General features: G+C 47.2%; 1 protein-coding gene across 3 annotated transcripts in view; it reads left to right on the forward strand.

Annotated features, from left to right (window-relative positions):
• The window catches only part of ACOT11 (acyl-CoA thioesterase 11), a 62,138-nt gene extending 38,060 nt beyond the window's left edge, over positions 1 to 24,078 (forward strand). For 2 of the 3 annotated variants that reach the window (XM_063939649.1, XM_063939648.1), the window contains exons 10-16: positions 2,062 to 2,117; positions 4,239 to 4,305; positions 6,830 to 6,943; positions 20,274 to 20,407; positions 20,484 to 20,615; positions 21,213 to 21,336; positions 23,500 to 24,078. In XM_063939649.1, the coding sequence (XP_063795719.1) occupies positions 2,062 to 2,117; positions 4,239 to 4,305; positions 6,830 to 6,943; positions 20,274 to 20,407; positions 20,484 to 20,615; positions 21,213 to 21,336; positions 23,500 to 23,661 (789 nt within the window). In that variant the 3' untranslated portion in view covers positions 23,662 to 24,078. The remainder of the gene's footprint in view (positions 1 to 2,061; positions 2,118 to 4,238; positions 4,306 to 6,829; positions 6,944 to 20,273; positions 20,408 to 20,483; positions 20,616 to 21,212; positions 21,337 to 23,499) is intronic. The other variant, XM_063939650.1, reaches the window with a different exon arrangement.
• The last annotated feature ends 2,307 nt before the right edge of the window (positions 24,079 to 26,385 follow it).

Consider the following 26,385-nt stretch of genomic DNA (forward strand, 5'->3'; position numbering starts at 1 on the left):
TTACCTTAAGGCTAAGTTACAGTCGCCTACATCAGTAATAGCTCATCCCACAGGTTCTGTGGGAACGTCATGGCCAGCTGGTCGTGGAGCTTCTACAACACAGCTTGATCGTGCGGCTACATGGTCTTCAGTGCACACGTTTGTGCGCTTTTACAAGTTTGATACGTTTGCGGCATCAGCATCTAGCTTTGGCCGCCTAGTGTTACAGGTGTCAAACAGCTCTCCCGCCCACGGGGGAAGCTTTGGTACGTCCCAAGAGTACTCCAGTGACCCCTAGTGGATGAAAAAGAAAATAGGATTTTGGTACTTACCAGGTAAATCCTTTTCTTTGAATCCATAGGGGGCACTGGACGCCCACCCAGAGCAGTTTTACCTGGGTTGTATTAAGCTCAGGGGATCTTATGGTAACACATTTTCACTGACTGGTTCAAATTATAAAGTTCTATCGGTTATGGTGTCAACTGTTTCGTTGGCAGTAACGTTAGGTGTCAACTTTGTTGTTGTCCGTTATGTTATAAGAATTCTCCATTGTCAACCTCTCTATAGTTCCTGTTCGGCTCAGTAAAAAACACTGAGGTAGTACACTGAGGTACTCTGGGATATGGAGGGGTGGAGAGTTCTAAATTTAAATATTCAGAGCCTTTGTTCCTGCTAAGCCGTCCATATCCCAAGAGTACTCCAGTGCCCCCTATGGATTCAAAGAAAAGGATTTACCTGGTAAGTACCAAAATCCTATTATTAGCAAGGTATGTATAAGCAAGGTATGTATATAACATTTATTAGCAAAGTATGTATCCCTAGTGAGGCCACATCTTGAATACTGTACACAATTTTGGGCACCATACTACAAAAAGGATATCCTGGAACTAGAAAAGGTTCAGAGGAGGGCGACCAAACTGATTAGGGTGATGGAGACGCTGGAATATGAGTAAAGGCTTGCTAGGCTTGTTTACACTGGAAATGAGGAGATTAAGAGGGGACATGATTTAACATTTACAAATATATAAGGGGACAATACACAGAGCTTGCAGGGATCTGTTTTTGGCAAGAGCAAATCAGAGGACACGTGGACATCCACTTAGGTTAGAAGAGAGGAGATTTCGCACACAGAGACGGAAAGATTTCTTCTTAGTAAGGACAATACATGTTTGGAATTCCATGCCAGATAGAGTAGTAATTTCAGACTCTGTCAATACTTTTTTGAATGGGCTAGATAAGTTCCTAATGGATAAGGATATACAGGGTCATGGTGTGTAGATCACGCACTATAGTAAAAAAAAAAAAAAAAGGAATAAACAAAACACCCGACTTTCACAACAGATAAAATTACTCCTAAAAATAATACAGCGTAGGAGACCACAAATAGGTTGAACTCGATGGACAAATTATCTTTTTTTCAACCTCATAAACTATGTAACTATGTAAAGATTTCAGCAAGGACAGCTCTCCCATTAAGGGCTACCCTTTGCAATCACTGGTCTTGAAGGTTTAGGACCCAGGAGTCCGTCTGAGCATGCTTCACATGGCGCAAGCACCACACGGAGTGCTGGGAGGGATCTGATTTGATCCCTCTCAGAGGGCAATGCGGAAGGAATCCCTTTTGCGTCTATTGTGTAAAGCCATCTAAAGATGGCGTTACATACTGGGTCCAAGCATGATGCATATGCAGTAAACACCAAATTCTGAAAATGTCATTTTTGGAGGTTTAACCACAAAATCCATGTTGATGCACCCTGCCCAGTATGTGAGTGTATTATACACTGAGGGCTGTCAGATTTCCAGGAAGACCTATTGCCTAATCATTAAATATTGTGGACTGTACCCCTATGGATCAGTTTGCTGGAGACCAGTGACATTGTGAAATAATAGATTTAACCCAAAACCTAGCGGCTTTCAGCCGTGTTGCTGACAAAGCCACTTTGCATATTAATTCACCGGGAATGTTTAAAAGGACGAGCAATAGATGCTACTACTGTAACTTGTCCATTCCCATTTCTGTACAGCCGCCTTTATTATTTTATAACACTTTGGTACTATAACACTAATATTTTTTTTTCCCAGGATGGAGAAAGACGATATCGTGAAGCAATTGCACGCAGGAAAATAAGACTGGACCGGTAAATAGCCATAGCAGTAACAAAATACAGCTATATGTTGTTTTCTATCTGAAACTTAAAGTACTGTAATTAATTATACATTGACTTTTATTTGTTTTACTGCTCCTTCAACAGAGTATGTTTAATTAATTGATACTATTTAAAAAAAATATGATGTTTCCACTGAACCATGGCAGTTCTCGTACGAAATGGGCAATATAGATTATCTATCTATCTATCTATCTATCTATCTATCTATCTATCTATCTATCTATCTATCTATCTATCTATCTATCGCGATACTAATGACTCGCCCCGGCTTCGCACAGGAGCAATTTTGACTATATTTAACGGTTTAGGCAGCGTAAGACAAGAAAGCTCTCGGAACGTCTGTTTCTTCTTTAACGTGCTTTACTAAAATCCTCACTGCTCGGCTCTCTTTTGTCATAGATTAATTTTTCATATACCTAAACCTTCCTTGACAAATGCTCTACAGAATTGTGAAAGCCGCATAGGCTACAGTGGGCTACCACCATCTTCACATGGCGGTACCTGCGGGGGCCAATCTCCATTGGTAAATCTGGCAGCATTCCATTCCCCATAGAAATCTATGGGGGCTGCGGCTGCCGGTGGAAATGGGGGGATTGCAGAATGTATCAGAGATATCTCCTGTGGTCCCTCTGTTATACATTCAGGGGATACTTCATATTTGAGGTTAACCCCCAAAAATGGGTGCTTTTTAGGGTTAAGCCGCAAATATGCAATGATAAATGGTCTCCTTTATTTTATTAGAGATGAAGAGATCGCAATGTCCAGTAACATAGGGGGTGATTCAGAGGCGATCGTTGCAACGGCAGCAGTCACACTCTGAAGGCTTTGCGTGCCCACTGCGCTTGCGCACCAGTGAGTCCCAGTGAGATGCCAAAAGCATCTCACTGGTGCGATCGCCTGTGCCTGTTTGACAGGCATAGGCGTTTGCGGGGCGGGAGGGGGCGTGCCAACGGCGTTAGAATGCCGTTGGTAGGGAGCAGTCCGGACAACACAGGCGTGTCCGGACAGTTGTGAGGGTGGGCTGTGTGATGTCACGCGCTTAGCTGCCTGCCTGCCAGCGCAGCTAGGCTGCCCGGGCAGGGAGCTAAATGGCAGGTGTGAAAGCATCGTCGCCATGCGATGCTTTCGCACCCGTGGGGGGGAAGGGGGGGCAGTAGTGCCTGACATGCGGAGCGGACTAGCCCTGTGCCCGGGCGTCCCCCCGACAGTCAGAGAAACTGATCGTAGATGTGCTAAATTTAGCACATCTACGATCAGGTCTGAATCATCTCCATGGGTTTATTTTGTACACTATTTAGCAATGTGCTTTTGTCAGTAAAATGTACTAATCAATGCTGCCCTCTAGTGGTTTAAATGTGTCTTCACTTTGCCATCAGCAAATTTACTATTATTACTATCATCACTGATCAGCTCCCTTTTGTCATAGATGAATGTTTCATACACCTAAACGTTCCACGGCAAATGCCCTATAGAATTGTGAAAAACGCATCAAAATCCGTCCAGTGTTTCTCAAGATTAGCCTGAACAAACCGACAGATGCCAACTGGGGACTTTATTTTATACTATGTAGATATATATATATATATATATATATATAGATATATACGTACAATGGACTAGTGATTCTAATCGAAGTATGTCATCACACTTCTTATTATGAAAACTAAGTGAAAACGATGAAAGTATATGTGTATTTTTGCTCCATATAATCGAGAGTTCTAACACCCGGGATAGCACAGCTGATAAGATCCCCATGCCATCTCTGCTCTTGATGTCTCTCTCTTTTCATTACCCCAGAAATATAAATTACATCCAGTGGTTGTCTATAGTGCGAATTGGTCACTACCACAGCTCTGCTGAGCTTAAAGCCTGTCAGGGGATGCAGGTGACTGTCAGCCTTCTCCTGGGCTGACCGTGTACACACATCATCACCAGAGCTCCAGAAGGGAGTGTGAGCTACTTGCAAAACACTTCTACCAGTCAGCGAGGGGCATTAGTTAAGGAAAAAGATGACTTGTAGGCTACTATTATAGTAAAGGGATAAATTAGTGCTGCTTTTTTATATTTACCCAGTTTCTTTTCTACCAACAGCAAATATGTTATATCTTGCAAGCAATCAGAGGTGCCCCTGTCAGTCCCTTGGGATCCAAGTAATCAGGTAACTTACAAATGATTCCAGTATGTGGATGTATTTATTCCAAACAGCATTTGAGGCTTTTTCCACCCAAAACTAAAAGTTAAAAGTTGGTTTGAGGTGGAATTAGGGGATCTAAGATACAAGGTAAGGTACAATGAATAGAGTAGAATATTTTACTCCAGCAGAACTTAAGGCAGAGTTGTCATTGCCCCTCCCCAGTGCACTTCTCATTCACGTAAATGTGAATCTCATGGAGGCGTGGCTCTGACACCCAGAGCAAGGCCTGTATGAAGCGGAGAGAGACTCTCCTACTCCAACAGGTAAATGCACCTAATCTTACCAAACCGTAAACATATTATAGGCTCATTTATCAATGAATGATGCATTTCACTGTGAGTGATTAATTGTACCAGTCAATCGGCTCATAACTGTCATTTTTCAAACACAGTCTGTATCATGGCAGTTAGGAGCTGATTGGCTGGTGCAATTTATCACTCCCAGTGAAATTTATCACTCATTGATAAATGAGCCCATTCGTCTCGGGACAGAACAATAGGGCATAGGAAATAGAGAACTCAACCTATCAATACAAAATACATTAATACCTGCTGCAGAAGCTGTTTGTGTGTATGAATTAGTCCTTAATGACTATTGCTGACTGGATGCTGCCTTAATGGAGGCTCCTAAAAAGTAACATGTTTTCTGTCACTGTGACATTTTTTTCCCTTTAATTTATTGACGTCTGAGTTGTTTTTATTTTATTTTTTTAAACTCGTACTGTATATTTCTATGATGTGATTAAACTTTTCCATTATCAGTCTTCAAGTCTAATATGACATGCCTATACCTTTTACCACTAGCAGCATTGTAGATCTAGTCATAACCGTTCTTATTTTACTTAAGATGCCAACATACACCTCCAAATCTAGCAATCAAGGTTGTTTTATATCCAACTGACAGCAGATTGCAGTTCAAATGTGCCAGAAAGACCAGTCCCAAATACCTATTATGGGCAACCTGGGTCCTGGGAAGACTATAACTGAATATCACGGAATACATACTGTGAACGGGCGGCCGGGATGCCGTCTGTCAAGATACCGTCAGCGACATCCCGTCCGTCAATATGCCAGCAACGAGGCAAGTGCTAGAAAGCCCCTTGCAGGCACGGTGGCTCGCTGCGCACACCACAGGTTATATTCTCCTTCCATGTGCCGGTATTCCGGCGGCGGGATCCTGACAGGTGGTCTTGTGATACTGTAGGATCAAGACATAGGTGCACCAACTATTCAACTACATTGTAAGTTGTTAAGGACAAGGGTATACTTTTATACACAGTATTTTTTATTATATACTGTAAGGTGATGTATAAAATGTGTAGTGGCATATCATTAAACATCTGATTGGAGGAACAACTGCTGGTTGCACTGAAACCTCTGACAGGACGGGTTTTGCACTATTGAAGGTCACTTTATGAACGTGTAAGAAATTGTCCTGTGCCCTTTCGGGTCATGAACCATTTTTGTGCACATAGGCGTCTTTAGATGCTCATCAAGGTGGTGGAGCCTAGAGAGTGCAAAAAGGTCTAGGGTTCTTGATAGGTGAGCTGTCCAGAATGGAGCCTTCCTAAGTAAACTTAGTGTATGTAAGTTTGGGACGTTCCTGCTTTAAAGTGTAAATACTCCAGACGGGATCCAGTCAGGATCCCAACGTTAAGTATTCCAGTAGTCGAAATACTGACGCTGGAATTTCAACACTGATCTGAATCCCAGCGCTGGCATCCCGACACCCGGGATCCCATTCGAGACACTGCCGGGCCGCCGGAGAGGTAAGCAGCGGGTGGGGTGGGGGGTTAGGCTTAGGCTATTGAGGGAGGGATAGGCTGCGAGAACAGGGGGGTTATGTTTAGGCTGTGTGGAGGGGGGAAGGGGGGGTTTAGGCTGCTCCAGGGAGGGTTAGGCTTAGGCTAGGGTTAGGCTGCAGGGGGTGGAGGCGTAGGTTGAGGCTGTGGGATGGGGGGGTTAGGTTTAGGCACCACCAGTTAGGGTTAGGCTGCAGTGGAGGGGGGTGGGGTTAGGTTTAGGCTGCGGGAAGGGTTAGGGTTGGAGGAATCCTGTTAGGATTCTCACAATCATGATGCTGCGGTCAGTCTTCTGATCACCAACATACCAAACAACTCCAGACTTTGCAGTGACTTTTTGTTTACTTTCTGCCATTCATAATTGTGTGTGTTAGCAGCCTGGCAACAGTAGGAATATCCCCATTTATTGGGTCCTGTTCTCATGAGCAGAATGTCTGCAGCTTTGCATAAGATTGCTGAATAATAGCTGCACAACAGAAATCACTGCATATCTGAATATTTGAACGGAAATAGTGACTCCAGTGAGACTCGGGATATGGCAGTATTCCATTCTCTGGAATAAATAGATCCATTCTGACAACCTCCAAAAGTATTTCCGCTCAATGTATATATGTATACGTATGCTGTAATTTCACCATTTTATTTATTTTACTCTGCATGGTCATGTGACATTTTGTATAATGGCAGATAACTCCTTTAATGGACTTCTTGTTGCAGGTTTATCTCAGTTACAACAATGTTTCTGCATTGAAGATGCTAGTGTCCAAAACGGACTGGGTCCTGACGTCAGAAATTAATAAGGTACTGAGTATGACTGTCTATTCCCTTGTATTAACTGCACTAGTCAAATGGATGTAAAATGTCAGGGTTTGGGGAGAGACTGAATTTTCTCTTCCTAATTTATGTATCTGGAAGAGGTAAGCATTAAAGTTTATTTGGATGTGGATAGATTCATGGAAAACATGGCTGCCTTTACACAATGAAGGAAGCCATTTTGTGGCTAGTTATACACGAGACTATGCAGGCTCTTCACTAAGAACTAATGAGGCTGTCTATTTTCCGTTCAACCTATACATATTGTTTTCACTGTATTTCTACTTGCAAAAATGGCTCGCCTGTATTGCTTATTGTTGTTGTTTTTGTCTACATCTGTGAGCTCTCATACCAAAGAATCTAAAAGAACTAATAAGGTGAGATACCCTGTAATATTTAATAATATAATTATAGTACATGGTGGCAAGGAATGGCAGTGACTGTTGCTTACTAATAATAGAGACAGCAGTTATGTGGGTGAAAATAATGATAAATACGGGAGTCCACATGTCTGATAAGGTAGGAGTATGAAGTCTTGAGTGAGTATAGCTGTGTGGTTAGTAAATGGAATATATCCTCATTAATATTGTTATCACTCACAAAATGACCGCCTCAATTGCATTCACTCAAAGGTTACACTTTGATAAATGGAGTAGGGAAGTGTGTATTGGAAACACAAGGGACTGTGGTAATAATGTTTTTGTGCTTGAGTGCTGCAGTATTGAGACCCCCAAATCTGTTTAAAGACACTGTAACTAACTTAAATGGGAGCTTCACTTCAGGATTTCATAAAACAATAATAAAAAAAATGTTTGGCTGAGGAAGATATGATATAGAGCACCTTTGCCACAGATCTTACAGGCTCGAACCACTATACATGCAGCAGTATGAGAGTTACCACACAATAGCACCTGCAAAGGAAAATGTGACTGCCCCCCCCCCCCCCCCAAATTCACAATGGAGGCCACTGTAAGTCAGGTCACCCTATCCTTAGTCCTGCACAGCCCTCAAAGATTAACTTTAGCCCAACACCCCCAGATGAGAGAAGACAGAAGCTGATCAATTTCGAAAAACCAGAAAATGTTAGGTTAGAGAACTATTTTAACTGGGTGGATATAGTCTGAAACATGGGAAAAAAACCAAATTCCCAGGTTCCTGAAATGCATTGCAGTGGAAAGTGAGAGAATGGGAAATCCAGAAGGGACCCAGATACAGGGAATAAACTACATTTGTCCCAGCTAAATTTTGAGACCTGAGAATGGGTCAAAACCAATCAAAGCAGCTAGTCCATTGAGCTCTGGACGTCCGCGAGGAAAAGAAGCATATAGGGCCTGATTCAGGTTGGATTGGAAATTCTGTTAAGTATCAGAATTTGCAATCATTGTGATCGCATGCTGGGGGCCGACCATCGCAGGGCAAGGCTTTCCAGCAAGCTGACCACCGCTCCCCCCCCCGCCTACTGCTTAATCGCTATAATTAAGGAACCCTCCTGCCGGCGCATCTTAGCTGCACCCGCAGGAATCCCGCCGCCATTTTTCTGATCATGGCGGCTGTGTGTTGCATCACGCAGCCACCCTGATCATGCCCTGTCATGTCCCCGTGTGCTCCGCCATGCCCCCCATTTTGCTGCCACGCCCCTGCAACGCTCCGTCTCCGCCTAGGAAACAGAGCGTTGACGGCCTCCCCCCTGCCCCGCGAATGCCTCTGCCTAATTAATTTGCATTTTCTGCGGGCCCCTACAAAAAATGCGGGTGCATGCGCAGGGCGGGCGCTGTGCATGCGCCTGCATCATTTTAGTAATTTTTGCGGTTGGATTAGTGATCCAACCTCAATCAGGCCCAGAGTCCGTATATAACACCAATTCATCCTCTCTTTGTCGTGTAAATGCCATGACTCTCTGCACATTCTCAGACAGCCATTACAGGGCACCTTTAAATATCTTATTTCTCTATCATCCATAAGGGATACTGGAAACACAGAATTACGATGGACATAGATGGGGTCCAAAGGAGCCGGTGCACTTTACATTTTTTCAACAGGGTGTGCTGGCTCCTCCCCTCTATGCTCTCCCTCACAGCTCAGTTTAGACAAATGTGCCCTCAGGAGATGATGCACGCTCTGTAGCTCCAGAGAGAGTTTGTCTTCAGTTTAATTTCTGTTTGTTATTTTCTGAGGGTCAGTGTACCGCAGGCATTGCGCTCTCGCACACACACCCGCAGCACGCCGCACACCCCCAGTACAGAGCCTGAAGGTCATCAGAGTGATGAGTAACAACCGGCGACACCGCTTGCAGGGGCCCGGTTCATTGTGCGGAGTGGGCATACGGACTCCCCTTGGGGTGATCCCATAGCCCCCCCACGCAGACTGGCCAATAATAGCGGAATGGGGTACATGTACTTGCATTTTTACACTATATGGGGACTTTTGCCAGTATAAATAACAGTTAGCTCCGGCGCCATTGCAGGGGACGGAGCTTCATCAGAGCGGGACCAGCGTCTTCCTGGCGCCATTTCCTGTACTCACAGTGCTGCTGCAGGCTGCCAGCTCCTCCACAGTATACTCCACGGCCAGACACTGGTACAGGGGTGTAGTTAAGGGGGAGAGCCAGCTGTGGGACCTTTGTATTAGGCTCCTCACGCACTGTACACCAAATTGCCTTATGCTAGCACTTCAATTGTTAGTATCCGGCTGTGTGCTGGTTCCTCATCTCTGTGTATCTCCACACATACTGGGCTGGGCAGGCTTGCTTGTACACTGTGTCTCTGTGTATCTGTGTGTATGTTAATGTCCTCTGTCAGCATGGTGAAAAAGGTTGTGTGTGCTGTGTGTCACACCAGATTTCTCTAATGTCCTAGTGGATGCTGGGGACTCCGTAAGGACCATGGGGAATAGACGGGCTCCGCAGGAGACTGGGCACTCTAAAGAAAGATTTAGTACTACCTGGTGTGCACTGGCTCCTCCCTCTATGCCCCTCCTCCAGACCTCAGTTAGAATCTGTGCCCGTCCAGAGCTGGGTGCTTTTAATGAGCTCTCCTGAGCTTGCTAATAAGAAAGTATTTTAGTTAGGTTTTTTATTTTCAGAGAGCTTCTGCTGGCAACAGACTCTCTGCTACGTGGGACTGAGGGGAGAGAAGCAAACCTACTAACTACGGCTAGGTTGCGCTTCTTAGGCTACTGGACACCATTAGCTCCAGAGGGATCGAACACAGGACCTGTCCTTGTCGTCCGTTCCCGGAGCCGCGCCGCCGTCCCCCTCGCAGAGCCAGAAGTCAGAAGCCGGCAGAAGCAAGAAGACATCGAAATTGGCGGCAGAAGACTCCTGTCTTCACATGAGGTAGCGCACAGCACTGCAGCTGTGCGTCATTGCGCCCACACTACCCACACACTCCGGTCACTGTAGGGTGCAGGGCGCAGGGGGGGGGCGCCCTGGGCAGCAATTAGGATACCTCTTGGCAAAAAGACACATATATACAGCTGGGCACTGTATATATGTACGAGCCCCCGCCATTTTATTACACAGACCCGGGACAGAAGCCCGCCGCTGAGGGGGCGGGGCCTTCTTCCTCAGCACTAACCAGCGCCATTTTCTCTTCACAGCTACGCTGAGAGGAAGCTCCCCAGGCTCTCCCCTGCAGTATCAAGGTAGAAAAAGGGTAAAAAGAGAGGGGGGGCACATAAATTTAGGCGCAAATTATCATAAACAGCAGCTACTGGGTAAACACTAAGTTACTGTGTAATCCCTGGGTTATATAGCGCTGGGGTGTGTGCTGGCATACTCTCTCTCTGTCTCCCCAAAAGGCCTTGTGGGGTCCTGTCCTCAATTACAGTATTCCCTGTGTGTGTGCGGTGTGTCGGTACGTTTGTGTCGACATATTTGACGAGGACGGTTACGTGGAGGCAGAACAAGTGCAAGTGACTGTGGTGTCGCCGCCGACACCTGATTGGATGGATATGTGGAAGGTGTTAAATGATAACGTAAGCTCCTTGCATAAAAGGTTGGATAATCAGTCAGGGTCTCAACCCGTGTCTGATTCTGCAGCTCAGAGGCCGTCAGGGTCTCAAAAGCGCCCACTATCCCAGTTGGTTGACACAGATGTCGACACGGATTCCGACTCCAGTGTCGATGACGATGAGGCAAAGTTGCAGCCTAAAATGACTAAAGCCATCCGATACATGATTATAGCAATGAAGAATGTATTGCACATATCGGAGGAAAACCCTGTCCCTGACAAAAGGGTGTATATGTATGGGGAGAAAAAGCAAGAGGTGACTTTTCCCCCTTCACATGAGTTAAATGAATTATGTGAAAAAGCATGGAATTCCCCCGATAAGAAAGTGCTGATTTCCAAAAGGTTACTTATGGCGTACCCTTTCCCGCCAACGGACAGGATGCGCTGGGAATCCTCCCCTAGGGTAGATAAAGCTCTGACACGCTTATCTAAAAGGGTGGCCCTGCCGTCACAGGATACGGCCGCCCTAAAGGATCCTGCAGATAGGAAGCAGGAAAGTACTATACTGAGGCCGGCTATTGCGTCGGCCTGGATGTGTAGTGCTGTAGCAGCATGGACAGATAATCTGTCTGAGGAAATGGATACCTTAGACAAGGATACCATTTTACTGACCCTGGGGCATATAAAAGACGCTGTTCTATATATGAGGGATGCCCAGAGGGACATTTGCCTACTGGGCTCTAGAATAAATGCAATGTCAATTTCTGCCAGAAGGGTCCTGTGGACTCGGCAATGGACAGGTGATGCCGACTCCAAAAAGCACATGGAGGTGTTACCTTACAAGGGTGAGGAATTGTTTGGGGACGGTCTCTCTGACCTAGTTTCCACAGCTACGGCTGGGAAGTCAAACTTTTTGCCATATATTCCCTCACAGCCTAAGAAAGCACCGTATTACCAAATGCAGTCCTTTCGATCACAGAGAAGCAAGAAGGTCAGAGGTGCGTTCTTTCTGGCCAGAGGCAGAGGTAGAGGAAAGAAGCTGCACCATTCAGCTAGTTCCCAGGAACAGAAGTCCTCCCCGGCTTCCACTAAATCCACCGCATGACGCTGGGGCTCCACAGGAGCCAGGAGCGGTGGGGGCGCGTCTCCGAAATTTCAGCCATCAGTGGGTTCGCTCACAGGTGGATCCCTGGGCTATACAGATTGTGTCTCAGGGATACAAGTTGAAATTCGAAGTGATGCCCCCTCACCGTTACCTCAAATCGGCCCTGCCAGCTTCCCCCGTAGAAAGGAAAGTAGTGTTAGCGGCAATTCACAAGTTATATCTCCAGCAGGTGGTGGTAAAGGTTCCCCTCCTTCAACAAGGAAGAGGATACTATTCCACAATGTTTGTGGTACCGAAACCGGACGGTTCGGTCAGACCCATATTGAATTTAAAATCCCTGAACATTTATCTGAAAAGATTCAAGTTCAAAATGGAATCGCTCAGAGCGGTCATTGCAAGCCTGGAAGAGGGGGATTTTATGGTGTATCTGGACATCAAGGATGCGTACTTGCATGTCCCCATTTATCCACCTCATCAGGAGTACCTCAGGTTTGTGGTACAGGACTGTCATTACCAATTCCAGACGTTGCTGTTTGGCCTGTCCACGGCACCGAGAATATTTACCAAGGTGATGGCGGAAATGATGGTGCTCCTTCGGAAGCAAGGGGTTACGATTATCCCATACTTGGATGATCTCCTCATAAAGGCGAGGTCCAGGGAGCGGTTGCTGATCAGCGTAGCACTCTCAGGAAGTGTTGCAACAGCACGGCTGGATTCTGAATATTCCAAAGTCGCAGCTGATTAGTACGACGCGTCTGCCCTTCTTGGGCATGATTCTGGACACAAACCAGAAAAAGGTGTTTCTCCCGGAGGAGAGGGCTCAGGAGCTCGTGACTCTGGTCAGAGGCCTCCTAAAACCAAAACAGGTATCGGTGCATCTCTGCACGCGAGTCCTGGGAAAGATGGTGGCGTCATACGAAGCCATTCCCTTCGGCAGGTTCCATGCGAGGATCTTTCAGTGGGATCTGTTGGACAAGTGGTCCGGATCGCATCTTCAGATGCATCGGCTGATCACCCTGTCCCCCAGGGCCAGGGTGTCTCTTCTGTGGTGGCTGCAAAGTGCTCACCTCCTCGAGGGCCGCAGGTTCAGCATACCGGACTGGGTCCTGGTGATCACGGATGCAAGCCTCCGAGGATGGGGGGCAGTCACTCAAGGAAGAAACTTCCAGGGGCTGTGGTCAAGTCAGGAGACTTGTCTGCACATCAATATCCTGGAACTAAGGGTCATATACAACGCCCTGAGTCAAGCGGAGCCTCTGCTTCGAAACCAACCAGTGCTGATTCAGTCAGACAACATCACGGCAGTGGCCCATGTGAACCGCCAGGGCGGCACAAGAAGCAGGGTGGCAATGGCAGAAGCCACCAGGATTCTTCGTTGGGCGGAGAATCACGTACTAGCACTGTCAGTAGTGTTCATTCCGGGAGTGGACAACTGGGAAGCAGACTTCCTCAGCAGGCACGACCTCCACCCGGGAGAGTGGGGACTTCATCAAAAAGTCTTCACGCAGATTGCAAATCGATGGGAACTGCCACAGGTGGACATGATGGCGTCCCGTCTCAACAAAAAGCTAAAAAGATATTGCGCCAGGTCAAGGGACCCTCAGGCGATAGCTGTGGACGCACTAGTAACACCGTGGGTGTTCCAGTCGGTCTATGTGTTTCCTCCTCTTCCTCTCATACCAAAGTTGCTGAGAATTGTAAGAAAAAGAGGAGTGAGAACAATACTCATTGTTCCGGATTGGCCAAGAAGGACTTGGTACCCGGAATTGCAAGAAATGCTCACAGAGGACCCGTGGCCTCTGCCTCTCAGACAGGACCTGTTACAACAAGGGCCCTGTCTGTTCCAAGACTTACCGCGGCTGCGTTTAACGGCATGGTGGTTGAACGCCGGATCCTAGCGGAAAAAGGCATTCCGGATGAAGTTATTCCTACGCTGATAAAGGCTAGGAAGGATGTGACAGCAAAGCATTATCACCGTATATGGCGAAAATATGTTGCTTGGTGTGAGGCCAGGAAGGCCCCTACAGAGGAATTCCAGCTGGGTCGATTCCTGCACTTCCTACAGTCAGGAGTGACTATGGGCCTGAAATTAGGGTCCATAAAGGTCCAGATTTCGGCCCTATCCATTTTCTTCCAAAAAGAACTGGCTTCACTGCCTGAGGTTCAGACGTTTATTAAGGGAGTGCTGCATATTCAGCCCCCTTTTGTGCCACCAGTGGCACTTTGGGATCTTAACGTGGTGTTGAGTTTCCTGAAATCCCACTGGTGTGAGCCACTTGAGACCGTGGAGCTAAAGTATCTCACGTGGAAAGTGGTCATGCTGTTGGCCTTAGCTTCGGCTAGGCGTGTGTCAGAATTGGCGGCTTTGTCATGTAAAAGCCCCTATCTGGTTTTCCATATGGATAGGGCAGAATTGCGGACTCGTCCGCAATTTCTGCCAAAGGTGGTGTCATCCTTTCATTTGAACCAACCTATTGTGGTGCCTGCGGCTACTGGTGGCTTGGAGGATTCCAAGTTGCTTGACGTAGTCCGGGCTTTGAAGATTTATGTGACCAGAACGGCTGGAGTCAGGAAGACTGACTCGCTGTTTGTCCTGTATGCATCCAACAAGCTGGGTGCTCCTGCTTCAAAGCAAACTATTGCTCGCTGGATCTGTGGCACGATTCAGCAGGCTCATTCTGCGGCTGGATTGCCGCATCCAAAATCAGTGAAAGCCCATTCCACAAGAAAGGTGGGCTCTTCTTGGGTGGCTGCCCGAGGGGTCTCGGCATTACAGCTTTGCCGAGCTGCTACTTGGTCGGGTTCAAACACATTTGCAAAGTTCTACAAGTTTGATACCCTGGCTGAGGAGGACCTTGAGTTTGCCCATTCGGTGCTGCAGAGTCATCCGCACTCTCCCGCCCGTTTGGGAGCTTTGGTATAATCCCCATTGTCCTTACGGAGTCCCCAGCATCCACTAGGACGAAAGAGAAAATAAGATTTTACTCACCGGTAAATCTATTTCTCGTAGTCCGTAGTGGATGCTGGGCGCCCGTCCCAAGTGCGGACTTTCTGCAATACGTGTATATAGTTATTGCTTACTAAAGGGTTATGTTATGTGGCATCAGTTGAGTGATGCTTGTTTGTTGTTCATACTGTTAACTGGGTAAGTTTATCTCGAGTTATACGATGTGGCTGGTATGAGTCTTACCCTGGATTCCAAAATCCTTTCCTTGTAATGTCAGCTCTTCTGGGCACAGTTTCCTTAACTGAGGTCTGGAGGAGGGGCATAGAGGGAGGAGCCAGTGCACACCAGGTAGTACTAAATCTTTCTTTAGAGTGCCCAGTCTCCTGCGGAGCCCGTCTATTCCCCATGGTCCTTACGGAGTCCCCAGCATCCACTACGGACTACGAGAAATAGATTTACCGGTGAGTAAAATTTTATTTTTCCCCTATCCTGCAGATTTCATCATGTGTTAACAATGCAGTCAGCCTTCACAAACTAGTGGGGCTTCTGGGGGTGAATTGCAGGAGCCTTCTTGGCTCAGTTCAATTAAAACCATGATGGCTGACATGTCACATGAGCTAAACTACTGCAAGGCAAGAAAGGCAGCAGTTACAACAGTCTATAGCTGCTCTGACAAAGGACAGGGCAGATAGCAGACGTGTTTCTCCTCTCTCTAATCCTTTACCCCAAAAAAGGGGGTTACCCGATATCCTCTCGGAATCCGAGGAGGAGGTACCGGAGGTGGAAGAGGGGGAGGAGCTGGAATCAAATACTGAGTTAGATGATTCCTCTTCTGCACAGGGTGTAGACTCCCTTATTATTGCAATAAGAGATGTTTTAAATGTCCCTAGTAATGACTCTGAGGTGCAGCAATCCTTTTTCTCTGCGCAGAAAAAGGCACAGGTCACATTTCCTGACTCATAGGAACTGGACAACCTTTTCAGGGAGCCATGGGCCTCTCCTGATAAAAAAAAATTCCAAGTGTCTAAAAAATGGTTAGCCACCTTCCCTTTTGCCCAGGAAGGGCGTAAGGTTTGGGAAACTCCCTTGGCGGTGGACGCATCTGTGTCACGCCTGTTAAAAAAAACTTGTTTTACCAGTTTCAGGGGCTACGGCCTTAAAGGAACCAGCAGACCGGAAAATAGAAGCAACTTTAAAATCTATTTATGTTGCAGCGGGGGCATCCCAAAGGCCTGTTATTGCAGGATGTTGGGTGACGCACGCCATACACACTTGGGCAGGTAACATTCAGGAGGGCTTAGCAGGGGATAAGTCCCTAGCCGACTTAGTACTGCTGGTTCAGCATATTCAGGAGTCTGCCCGCTTCCTTTGCGATACCATCAAGGGAATCGGTGTTATTAATGCACGTCCTTCTACCATGGTGGTCTCTGCACGCAGAGCATTGTGGTTACGCCAGTAGGTAGCGGACGCTGAGTCTAAAAAGAGTGTGGAAGCTTTACCCTTCACCGGTGATTGGCTGTTCGTGGTGAATTGGATACATGGATTTCGAAGGCGACAGCTGTAAAGTCCACGTTTCTCCCCTCAGCTGCTCCGCCACCTAGAGGCTCTTACACTGGACCTTCTCTGCAGTCCTTTCGGACAGCGCGCTTTAAGGGTAAAGCCAGAGGTGCCTCCAATGTGGCACGAGGTTCCAGAGGTAAGTCTCACAAGCCAGCTACCACAGGATCTCAGGACCAGAGTGTCAGCTCTGGCTCCTCCAAACCCTCTGCATGACTGTGTCCCTCCACTCCAGGGGGACCTCAGGGTGGGAGCTCGTCTGAGATTTTTCAGCTCCATCTGGAACAGCTCCTGCCAGGACTCCTGGGTAAAAGATCTGATCTCCCACGGCTACAAGCTGAAATTCGAAAGTCTTCCACCTCGCAGGTTTTTCAAGTCAGGTTTACCAGCTTCAGAAACCATGCGTTTCACATTGCAGGAAGCCATTCAAAAGTTAACCCTGACCCAGGTCATTGTTCCTGTGCCACCTCAACAACAAGGTGAGGGATATTACTCCAGCCTTTTTGTAGTGCCAAAACCGGACGGTTCAGTGAGACCCATTTTGAACCTCAAATCGTTAAACCCATATCTGTGGGTTTTCCGGTTCAAAATGGAGTCTCTGAGAGCAGTGACCTCAGGTCTGGAAGAGGGGGAATTCTTGGTCTCTATGGACATAAAGGACGCCTACCTCCATGTCCCAATATGGCAGCCTCATCAGATGTACCTCAGTTTTGCTCTGATGGAGGAACACTACCAGTTCCAGGTGCTACCCTTCGGCTTATCCACAGCCCCGAGGGTTTTCACCAAGGTTATAGCGGAGATGATGTTTCAGCTCAGGATTGAGGGGGTGAACATTGTCCCCTACCTGGACGATCTGCTAATAAAAGCAAGGTCAAAAGAAATACTGATGGACAGCATCTGCCGCACAACATCCCTGTTGTCAAGCCACAGTTAGATTCTGAACTTTCAGAAATCCCACCTGGAGCCTCCAGTTCCTCGGAATGATCCTGGACACCTGATCCTAGCTCAAAACGTTTTCCTCCCTGCAGACAAGGCGGAAGCTCTTCAGGTGTTGGTTCGAGCGGTTCTACAACCACACATGGTCTCGGTACATTTTTGCACCCATCTGCTGGGCAAGATGGTGGCCTCCTTCGAGGCCATTACGTTTGGCAGGTTTCATGCAAGGACCTTCCAACTGGACCTCCTGAAGAAGAAGTGGTCGGGTTCGCATCTGCAGATGCACCAAGTCATTTGTCTGTCCCCACAAGCCAGGATCTTCCTTCTGTGGTGGATACAGCCCGCCAACCTCTTGGCGGGGAGGAGCTTCGGGATCCAGGGTTGGATTCTTGTGACCACGGACGCAAGCCTTCGAGGCTGAGGCGCTGTTACCCAAGGGGCACAGTTCCAGGGAAGGTGGTCAGAACTCGAGGTGTCCCTTCCAATAAACATGCTGGAACTAAAAATGATCTACAATGCTCTGCTGCACGGAGCTCATCTGCTCCAAGGTCAAGCCATTCAAGTTCAGTCGGACAATGCCACGGCAGTGGCATACGTCAATCGACAGGGATGAACAAAGAGCAGGGCCTGCATGAGGTAAGTATCCAAGATTCTCCTTTGGGTCGAAAGGAATGCAAGGGCGGTGTCAGCCATTTTCATTCCAGGAGTGGACAACTGGGAGGCGTACTTCCTAAGCTGTCACGACCTCCACCCAGGAGAAGGGGCCTGCATCCACAGGTGTTCTGGATGATAATGGATCTCTGGGGACATCCCCAGATCGATCTGATGGCCTCCCAGCTCAACAACAAGCTTCCGTGCTATTGTTCCAGGACGAGGGACCCTCTAGCAGCGGCGGTGGACGCGCTGACAGCACCATGGGATTATCAGCTGGTGTACCTGTTTCCTCCGATTCCCTTACTCCCCCGGATCCTAAAATGAATCTGAAGAGAGGGGGCACAGGCAATTCTCATTGCCCCCGACTGGCCTTGAAGAGTCTGGTATGTGGATCTTCTGGCCATGGCAGTTGAAGAACCCTGGGCCCTCCCACTATGGGAGGATCTTCAGCAAGGGCCGTTCGTCCACCCGGACTTACGGCGGCTTCGTTTAATGGCATGGCGGTTGAGCGGAACATTCTAGCTACGAAGGGGATTCCGGATAAGGTCATTACCACCATGATTCAGGCCAGGAAGCCTGTCATGTCGAAGCATTACCACCGTATATGGAAATGTTACGTCTCCTGGTGTGAGGGCCGAGGATGTCCAGCTGCGGAATTCAGTCTGGGGCGCTTTTTGTGTTTCTTACAAGCTGGCTTGGATATGGGCCTACGGTTGGGCTCCATCAAGGTTCAGATCTCGGCCTTGTCCATCTTCTTCTAGAAGAAATTGGCAGCTCTGCCTGAGGTACAGACGTTCCTGCAGGGCGTCCTGCGTATTCAACCTCCCTTTGTGCCGCCTACGGCTCCTTGTGATCTCAGCGTGGTTCTGACATTCCTACAATCCTCTTGGTTAGAGCCGCTGATGTCAGTGGAAGACAAATTCTTCACGTGGAAGACAGTGATTCTTCTAGCCTTGGCTTCAGCCAGGCGTGTTTCAGAACTGGGTGCTTTGTCCTGTAGGAGTCCCTACCTGGTTTTTCATGCGGATAGGACAGAGGTCAGGACCCGTCAACAGTTCCTGCTGAACGTGGTCTCAGCGTTCCTCCTGAATCAGCCTATTGTGGTTCCGGCGGCTTCGGCTATGGCCTCTCTTCCTGAGTCCTTGGATGTGGTGCGAGCCCTGATGATTTACGTCAAGAGGACTGCGACGGTCCGAAAATCTGATTCATTGTTTGTCCTCTGTGATGCTCGCAAGAAAGGTCTTCCTGCTTCCAAACAATCCATTGCCCGTTGGATTTGTTTTACTATTCAACAGGCCCATGCTTCTGCGGCCTTACCTGTTCCTAGGTCTGTCAAGGTCCACTCTACCAAGTGTGTGGGTTCTTCCTGGGCAGCTGCCTGTGGTGTCTCGGCTCTGCAACTATGCCGAGCTGCTAACTGGTCAGGGACAAACACGTTTGTCAAGTTCTACAGGTTTGATACCCTGGCCACAAATGATGTCCAGTTTGGACGTACGGTGTTACAGCATCTCAGTACGTTCCCACCCGTTCTGGGACCTTTGGGACGTCCCCATCGTAATTCAGTGTTCCCAGTATCCCTTATGGATGATAGAGAAAAGAGGATTTTAATTACCTACCGGTAAATCCTTTTCTCGTTGTCCGTAAGGGATACTGAGTGCCCGCCTCTGTGCTTCCTCTTTCCTGCAAGTTGTTGTTCTGGTGTGAAGTTATTCATTACAGCTGTTGCTGTTTTCTAGTTTCACTAGCGGTTGCTAGTTCCGTTGTTGCTGTGTGCTGGTTCATTGCTCTCACCACTCGTGTCTTGTTATGTTTCCTCCTCTCAAGTATGTCTTCTCCTTCGGGCACAGTTTTCCTAGACTGAGCTGTGAAGGAGGGCATAGAGGGGAGGAGCCAGCACACCATGTTGAAGAAATTTAAAGTGCACCGGCTACTTTGGACCCCACCTATACCCATCGTAATTCAGTGATCCCAGTATCCCTTATGGACTACGAGAAAAGGATTTACCGGTAGGTAATTAAAATCCTCTTTTCGCAAAGGCAAGGCTTGGTTTGACATAGGTCAGACAGAGGTGCTACACGTTTTTAGTATTCCTAAATATTTTTTAGTTTAAATACTGTGTAAAATATAGGTTAGTGGCAGCAATGTATAATGATATATTGTCCCCTACAGGTTCGGCTATACACACTGGAGGATGACAAATTTCTGTCCTTCAGGGTTGACATGAGGGTGTCCATTGGTGCAAGACAAAGCTTCAACCTGCTCTCTGACTTGAGGCGTCGGCATGAGTGGGACACTAACTTTAAGTGAGTGCAGGAACACAAATGAAGTAAAGGGCTGAGATATTCTGCTGTGTCTCTAAAGACCATGATTTCTCTTTAGGGAATGTCGTCTCCTGCAGCAGGTGAATGAAGATGACGCTATTTATCATGTAGTCAGCACGGTGTGTGGAGCAGATGGCAAACTACAAGATTTCATCATCTTGGCCTCTCAGAGGCCACCCTGCGCCACTGGGTAAGGAAACCGAACTATAGTCTAAGCCACTTGTTCAATTCGATAATAAGAAATATTGGGTCTGAGTCAGATGCATCCATGGTTTTTGGTGGCCGCCCACCTGCGACTTTATACAAATACTGCTACAAAGGCCTTCCCTGGTGTACATCCAAGGACTGAGACGCTCACTGTCAGGGTCCGTAGGTGCCGAAATACCAACTAGTGCATCTTTAGATGAACGAACCAGCCATATGGTAGATGACGTTTCTCCATCCATGTATGGCCTTAAGGGCAGGATGCATGATTCATGGCCTCATCCCGCCACTTTTCACAAGCATAGCGGAGTTTAATAATGCCATATGCTTGAAAAAAATCACAAAGGACTTCCGGATTTAGGACCTGAGAGTCCTGAGCATGCGTCAAGTGATGCAGGGGATGACGTGAGGGATCCAATCAGTGGGAATCACGGAAAAAAGTCCATTTGCTTCTATAGGGCAAATCCCCATTACCAACCATATTCTAAATGTATTAAGATCATTTGCCTTGTGACTCACATGTTCCAGTTTTCCCATAGGGGATTTGCAGCATGCTCTAAAGTGATGACGTTCTCTCCTACAGGGACCCTTTTGTTGTAGCTTTTCGATCTGTTTCTCTCCCAACACATCCTCCCTGCGAGGAGTACACCCGCGGGGAGACCCTCTGCTCTGGCTTCTGTATCTGGTCCGAAGGATCGCGGACAAAGGTATTATTCTTAGTAATAGATGGTGGCACAAAGTCTTCTGAGTTCTAACTCCTGTACATAGTTATCATGGAGGGTGTAGTGAATCTCTTGTTATATTAGTACCAGTCTGTTGGCCAGTCCACAGCTACAGAATAGTGGCCAGGAGAAGGAGAGGATCTGCATTTTGGAGGTAAGACTAGAAGCGGCTAATGTTAGCTCCAAATTCCTCTACTGTTGTTTTGACGACCCGTGTGAGCGCCCCCTGACCCTTATCAGAGTATTGGAGGGCAGGACTGTCATCAGAAATTATAGGGCCCAGGATTGATAAAAAAAGGCAGTCCGCCCCTCCCCCTCACACACTACTCTATGGCCGAACACACGCACACTGCCCCATAGCCACATGCATGCGCACACACACACACACACACACACAAACACCTTGCCCCATAGCCACATGCATGCGCACACACACACACCTTGCCCCATAGCCTCACTCAACACACACTGACGAGATTTCATTTCAAACACCTTCGTCAGCCTCATAGTGGAACAACATGAGCTGCACCCTCACCAGTACCAGCAGTCCTCCGTGGCAACCCTGTTACATCAGCATATGTGATTGTTAGTGAGTGCAGGACTATGGGTCCGATTCAGGTTCAGACGCAAAAGTGCTGAAATCGCTTGCTGCCAGTGCGCGCATATGCAAGGTTGTAAACTGAGATTGCAGTCTAATAGGCCCTACACACTGTCCGACATCACTGCACGACATGAACGATCTTGTTAATTAATGAACGAGATAACGTTCATATCGTGCAGTGTGGAGGCACCAGCGATGAACGATGCAGGCAGACTTAGAGGGGGGCGGGAATGGTGTGTTTTGTGGGCGTCGACGCTCCATTTAAGGGGCCCGGTCCAGACAACGCAGCTGTGTCCGGACTGTTGGAGGGGCGGGCTGTATCGGCTGCGTGGCGTCACATGCAGCAGCTGTGCCCCAAAAGATGGCGGCCCTCTGACTGACTACCCAGCTATGCTGCGTAGGTAGGTGGCTACCTTAATCACGTGAGTGCATCACTGTATAGCAATGCGCTCGCATGTTAGCGCTGGGGTTCGGGGGGGCAGGACACTATATGCGGGCGGCTTTGCCCTGTGCCGGGCAACCCGCCACATGTTAAAGAAAAGAGTTGTAGTTATCCAAACTACAACTCAAGCTGTATTAGGCCCTATGTGTGACAGAGACAGTGCTATGCTTGAAGGAGGGTGAATAAAGGCAAGTAGCCTCTCATGTGTAACCATGCAATAGTGCAGTTGCCTGCCTAGTGCACACAGTATGCATTCACACACAGGGACGTACTGTATGTAATAGGGTATGAGTTTGCCGGAGGTGCGGGTTGCCGGCCGATCTAGAAGTTTTTTTAAAGCGGAAATCATTTACAAGGCAAAAGCTCAGAGCCTGGTCCTTGTGCTTAGAAGAAAGTGTGTTTTTTAAATGAGGCTCACAGCCTGAGAGTTAGATAGTGGAAGGAGCAGGGTCCCCTAACAGCACAGAGCAGTGTTGTGAGACTTCCATTAAACTGGCGCAGAAATACTGTGGTGTCAAACACCTCTATGTAAAATGCATACTGTATATACAGCTATAAATATAAATAGACATTGTTAATGCTGTTTTAATGGAAAACTACTTTTGTGAATATTTTAGGTCTGCTTTTTTTTTTTTACAGTGTCTCTACATAAGTAAAAGGTTCTCATAACATTAATTTTAAGTACATTTCCTGTAAAATGCAGTGTAATAGTCTCTATATAGCCACCTTCCTGGCTCATAGCTAGGGCATGCCAGGTGATGCCACTTTCCTGCCTCCAAGTCTTGGGTTTCAATAAATTCTGATTTCCAGAATAAGATTAAGATAACGTAGACAAAAAAATATGGGACCCAAATATATATTTTTAAAAAGCAAACCTCATCACTAACTATTTCTGGGATATAGCAATCTAACAAGTCTACACAGGTGAGCTTCACATCACTTCAATATAACGAGTGTGGTGGAGAACTGTCACTGATCATTGGTAATTGGGGACCTGGCCAATGTATCCCGTTGGCAGAGGCTACAGGATGATTGCAATAGACTTAATCAGTATTTCATGGCTGTAAAGATAATGTATTATGTTTTATTGTAACTTCCTCTGCAGATTGCCTATTACAACCAGTTTACTCCAGCACTTGTCTCACGTGTCACAACCAACATTGCGGGACTGTCATCCGATTTCTCCAGCACATACGAGGCCTGCGGAAAGTTTCTTATTGAGAATACAACGGAAAATGTCGTCGATGTTAAAACATCTGAACCTTAGGGGCCTCCGGCTATTAATTGTAAGAGAAGAGCAATAATAAACGAAATCTATATTTATATGTATTGTACATAGTGCAGATAAAGAAATGGACGCAGATTGTACAGTGAGCATGTGCTCCCCATCTGTCAGACCGCAGTCTCCGTGGTGCCACCAGGGTGCCCGGGTGATGAGTAGCGTGGTCCAGTGACTGATGGGAGAGCGCAGTTTGGTCGGGATTGTGGCATTCTGCGATGTAGAATGTCTAACACTTAGCACAAACACATTTGTTTTTGCTACGGGGAGTCGTGGGGTTTTGATAAAGTAACTTTTTTTAACGAGCTGTTTAATGTACTAGCGATCTGAAGTGACCAGTCCTGTTAGAGGGCGCAGGGCATATTTTCCATGTATAAAGGCAATAAATGTGTCATCTATCTGAAACTAGCACTCACTTCATTGTGTCATTTCATTGTGTCTTATAGTTTTCCTGCAGCTATTCAATGTGCTTTTCTGTGCCAGGTCGATCTGTCACTGGGACCCCTTTTCCACTGAAATCCCAGGTCCATCCCCGTTTGGTATCAGGTTCAAACCTGGGTCAGATACTGTTTACACCGCTACCTTGTCCCGGGTGATTCTCGAGTCGGCCCCTGTCACTTCATCGGTCTGCCGGCGCTTGGAGTGTCGGCGCTCCTATGCTTTTAACAGGACCGAGGTCGGATGACCCGGGTCACCCATTTACACTACCCCGTTACCCGGGTCAATCATGCTGTGAATATGATATCATGGTACGGCATGTGTGTAACATCTTGTACTGTATTTCTTCTTTACCAAATAAAACATTTTGCCAATATACTGCACAGCAGAAACGGTCTCTTAATGTGATTTTTGCTTGATGGTATTATCAGGCTATCCTATTATAACCCGTTTTTACCGTGAGGTAAACGACCACATACCGCACAGAAACGTTTAGGTTCCGCAAAAAGCCGCAGACCTGTGTGTTTCCATTTCAGTGACGAAGGGGTATAATTAGCACCTTCAATGTCACTGTGTTACGCTCACCTCCTGTGTCTCAAATTAGACATTACAGTAGTTTCGGAGTGGCAAAGAGAGGACGCTGCACTCTTGACCTAATGTCGACCTGTGTAGGCATTGACATAAAAAAACAGAAAAACTCATGTTGATATTTTGACATGTCGGCATTTCAAATGCCGGTATTCTGACCATGTCAGCATTTTGCACATGTCGGCATAATAATACATGTCGGTATTTTAACCGTGTCAGTATTTGACTAGGTCACTGGCTGTCAGGATTATGACTGTCTGTATTGTGTCCATCGGTAAATCATACTGAACCTCTTTATTCTTACACTATAGAATCACTAGATACCTGGCACATACGGTATGGGACAATCCTGTCACTTGGTTTGGGCTCTGCAACACATATTCATGTCTGTGTATAATTGCATAAATAAGCATGTAGCGCCATCTACTGGCAGGCCTGAAAATATGTGGGCCTGATTCAGAGATGGATAGAAATGCAATACTGCATGCAAGTAGCACTGTATTTCCATCAGATCTGAAGGCGGGACATGCAGGAGACATCTCAGTAGAAGAGACGCCTCCTGCATGCTGCTGCGATCCCAGCACTGCAACCGACGCCGCAAGCTGGGATCCTCCACGCAGATGACCAGCTGAGAAAGCTCCAGCTTACTCAGCTGGCCCATGGAAGCGGGGGCTGTGAGGTCAGGGAGTCTGCGTGGTAAAACGCAGACCCCTTTTTCTACCATCCCAAAAAAGGGGGGGCAACGCAGGCTTACCCCTTCCCTACCCCCTAAACGCCGCTGCCTGTCAAACAGCGGAGAAGTGCAGACGAGATCGCAAGGCCCATTCTGCACATACACGGAACAGACCTTGTGCAGCCGCAGATTCACAATAATTGGGAATCTGTGTGTGGACAAAGACCTGTGGTCAGGTCTGAATCAGGCCCTAAGTTCATTGAGAGAGGTGTGTGTGTGTGTGTGTGTGTGTGTGTGTGTGTGTGTGTGTGTGTGTGTGTGTGTGTGTGTGTGTGTTTAAAAAACATTCATCTGCCGTCAAATTTTATGTTTCTTTTTATTGATGTTACCAAAAGGTTAAAAAAGGGGGAGACTACATGAGCCAAGAGCTTCTTATCTGCCGTCATATTCTATGTTTCTAACATAGAGGGTAAATGTACAACATTATGAACATCTTTAGGGGTCAATTAAGTGCGCACATACCAGCCGTTTACGGTAGGCTGTCCATCTCAGGTTTTTATGCGCACCTTGTGTTCACTCTAGCACCCTGCACCTCTCACAAGCTGTGCAGTTCCTCTTTCCTGCCTGGGGTGTTGCCCTCTGCTCTTGTGCTTCTAGCACACTCTGGTCTGTATCTCAACACCAAATCAGAGAGCGACACCCCAGGCAGGAAAGAGTAACTGCATGGGTTGTGGCTGCTATCCATTATTCTGAATGACATATCACGGCTATAATGCTGAACTGACTTGCCCCAAAGGGTAGATTTACTAAAATGCGGGTTGTCAGAGCTGCTGATCATCAGCAGCTTTGACTGAGAGTTTTAAAACGTCAGTCACATCTAAATAACTCTACCCTATAGTGTCTGAAAGATCAGAGCCGGATTAAGGATGCAATAGACCTGGAGCTGGTATTGTTCAAGAGAAAGAGAAGAGCTGTGACCAGTGCTGTGTGGGTTGGGCCAGAGCCACGTGGGG

Source organism: Pseudophryne corroboree, chromosome 9, assembly GCF_028390025.1.
Source record: "Pseudophryne corroboree isolate aPseCor3 chromosome 9, aPseCor3.hap2, whole genome shotgun sequence".
Lineage (NCBI taxonomy): Eukaryota > Metazoa > Chordata > Amphibia > Anura > Myobatrachidae > Pseudophryne > Pseudophryne corroboree.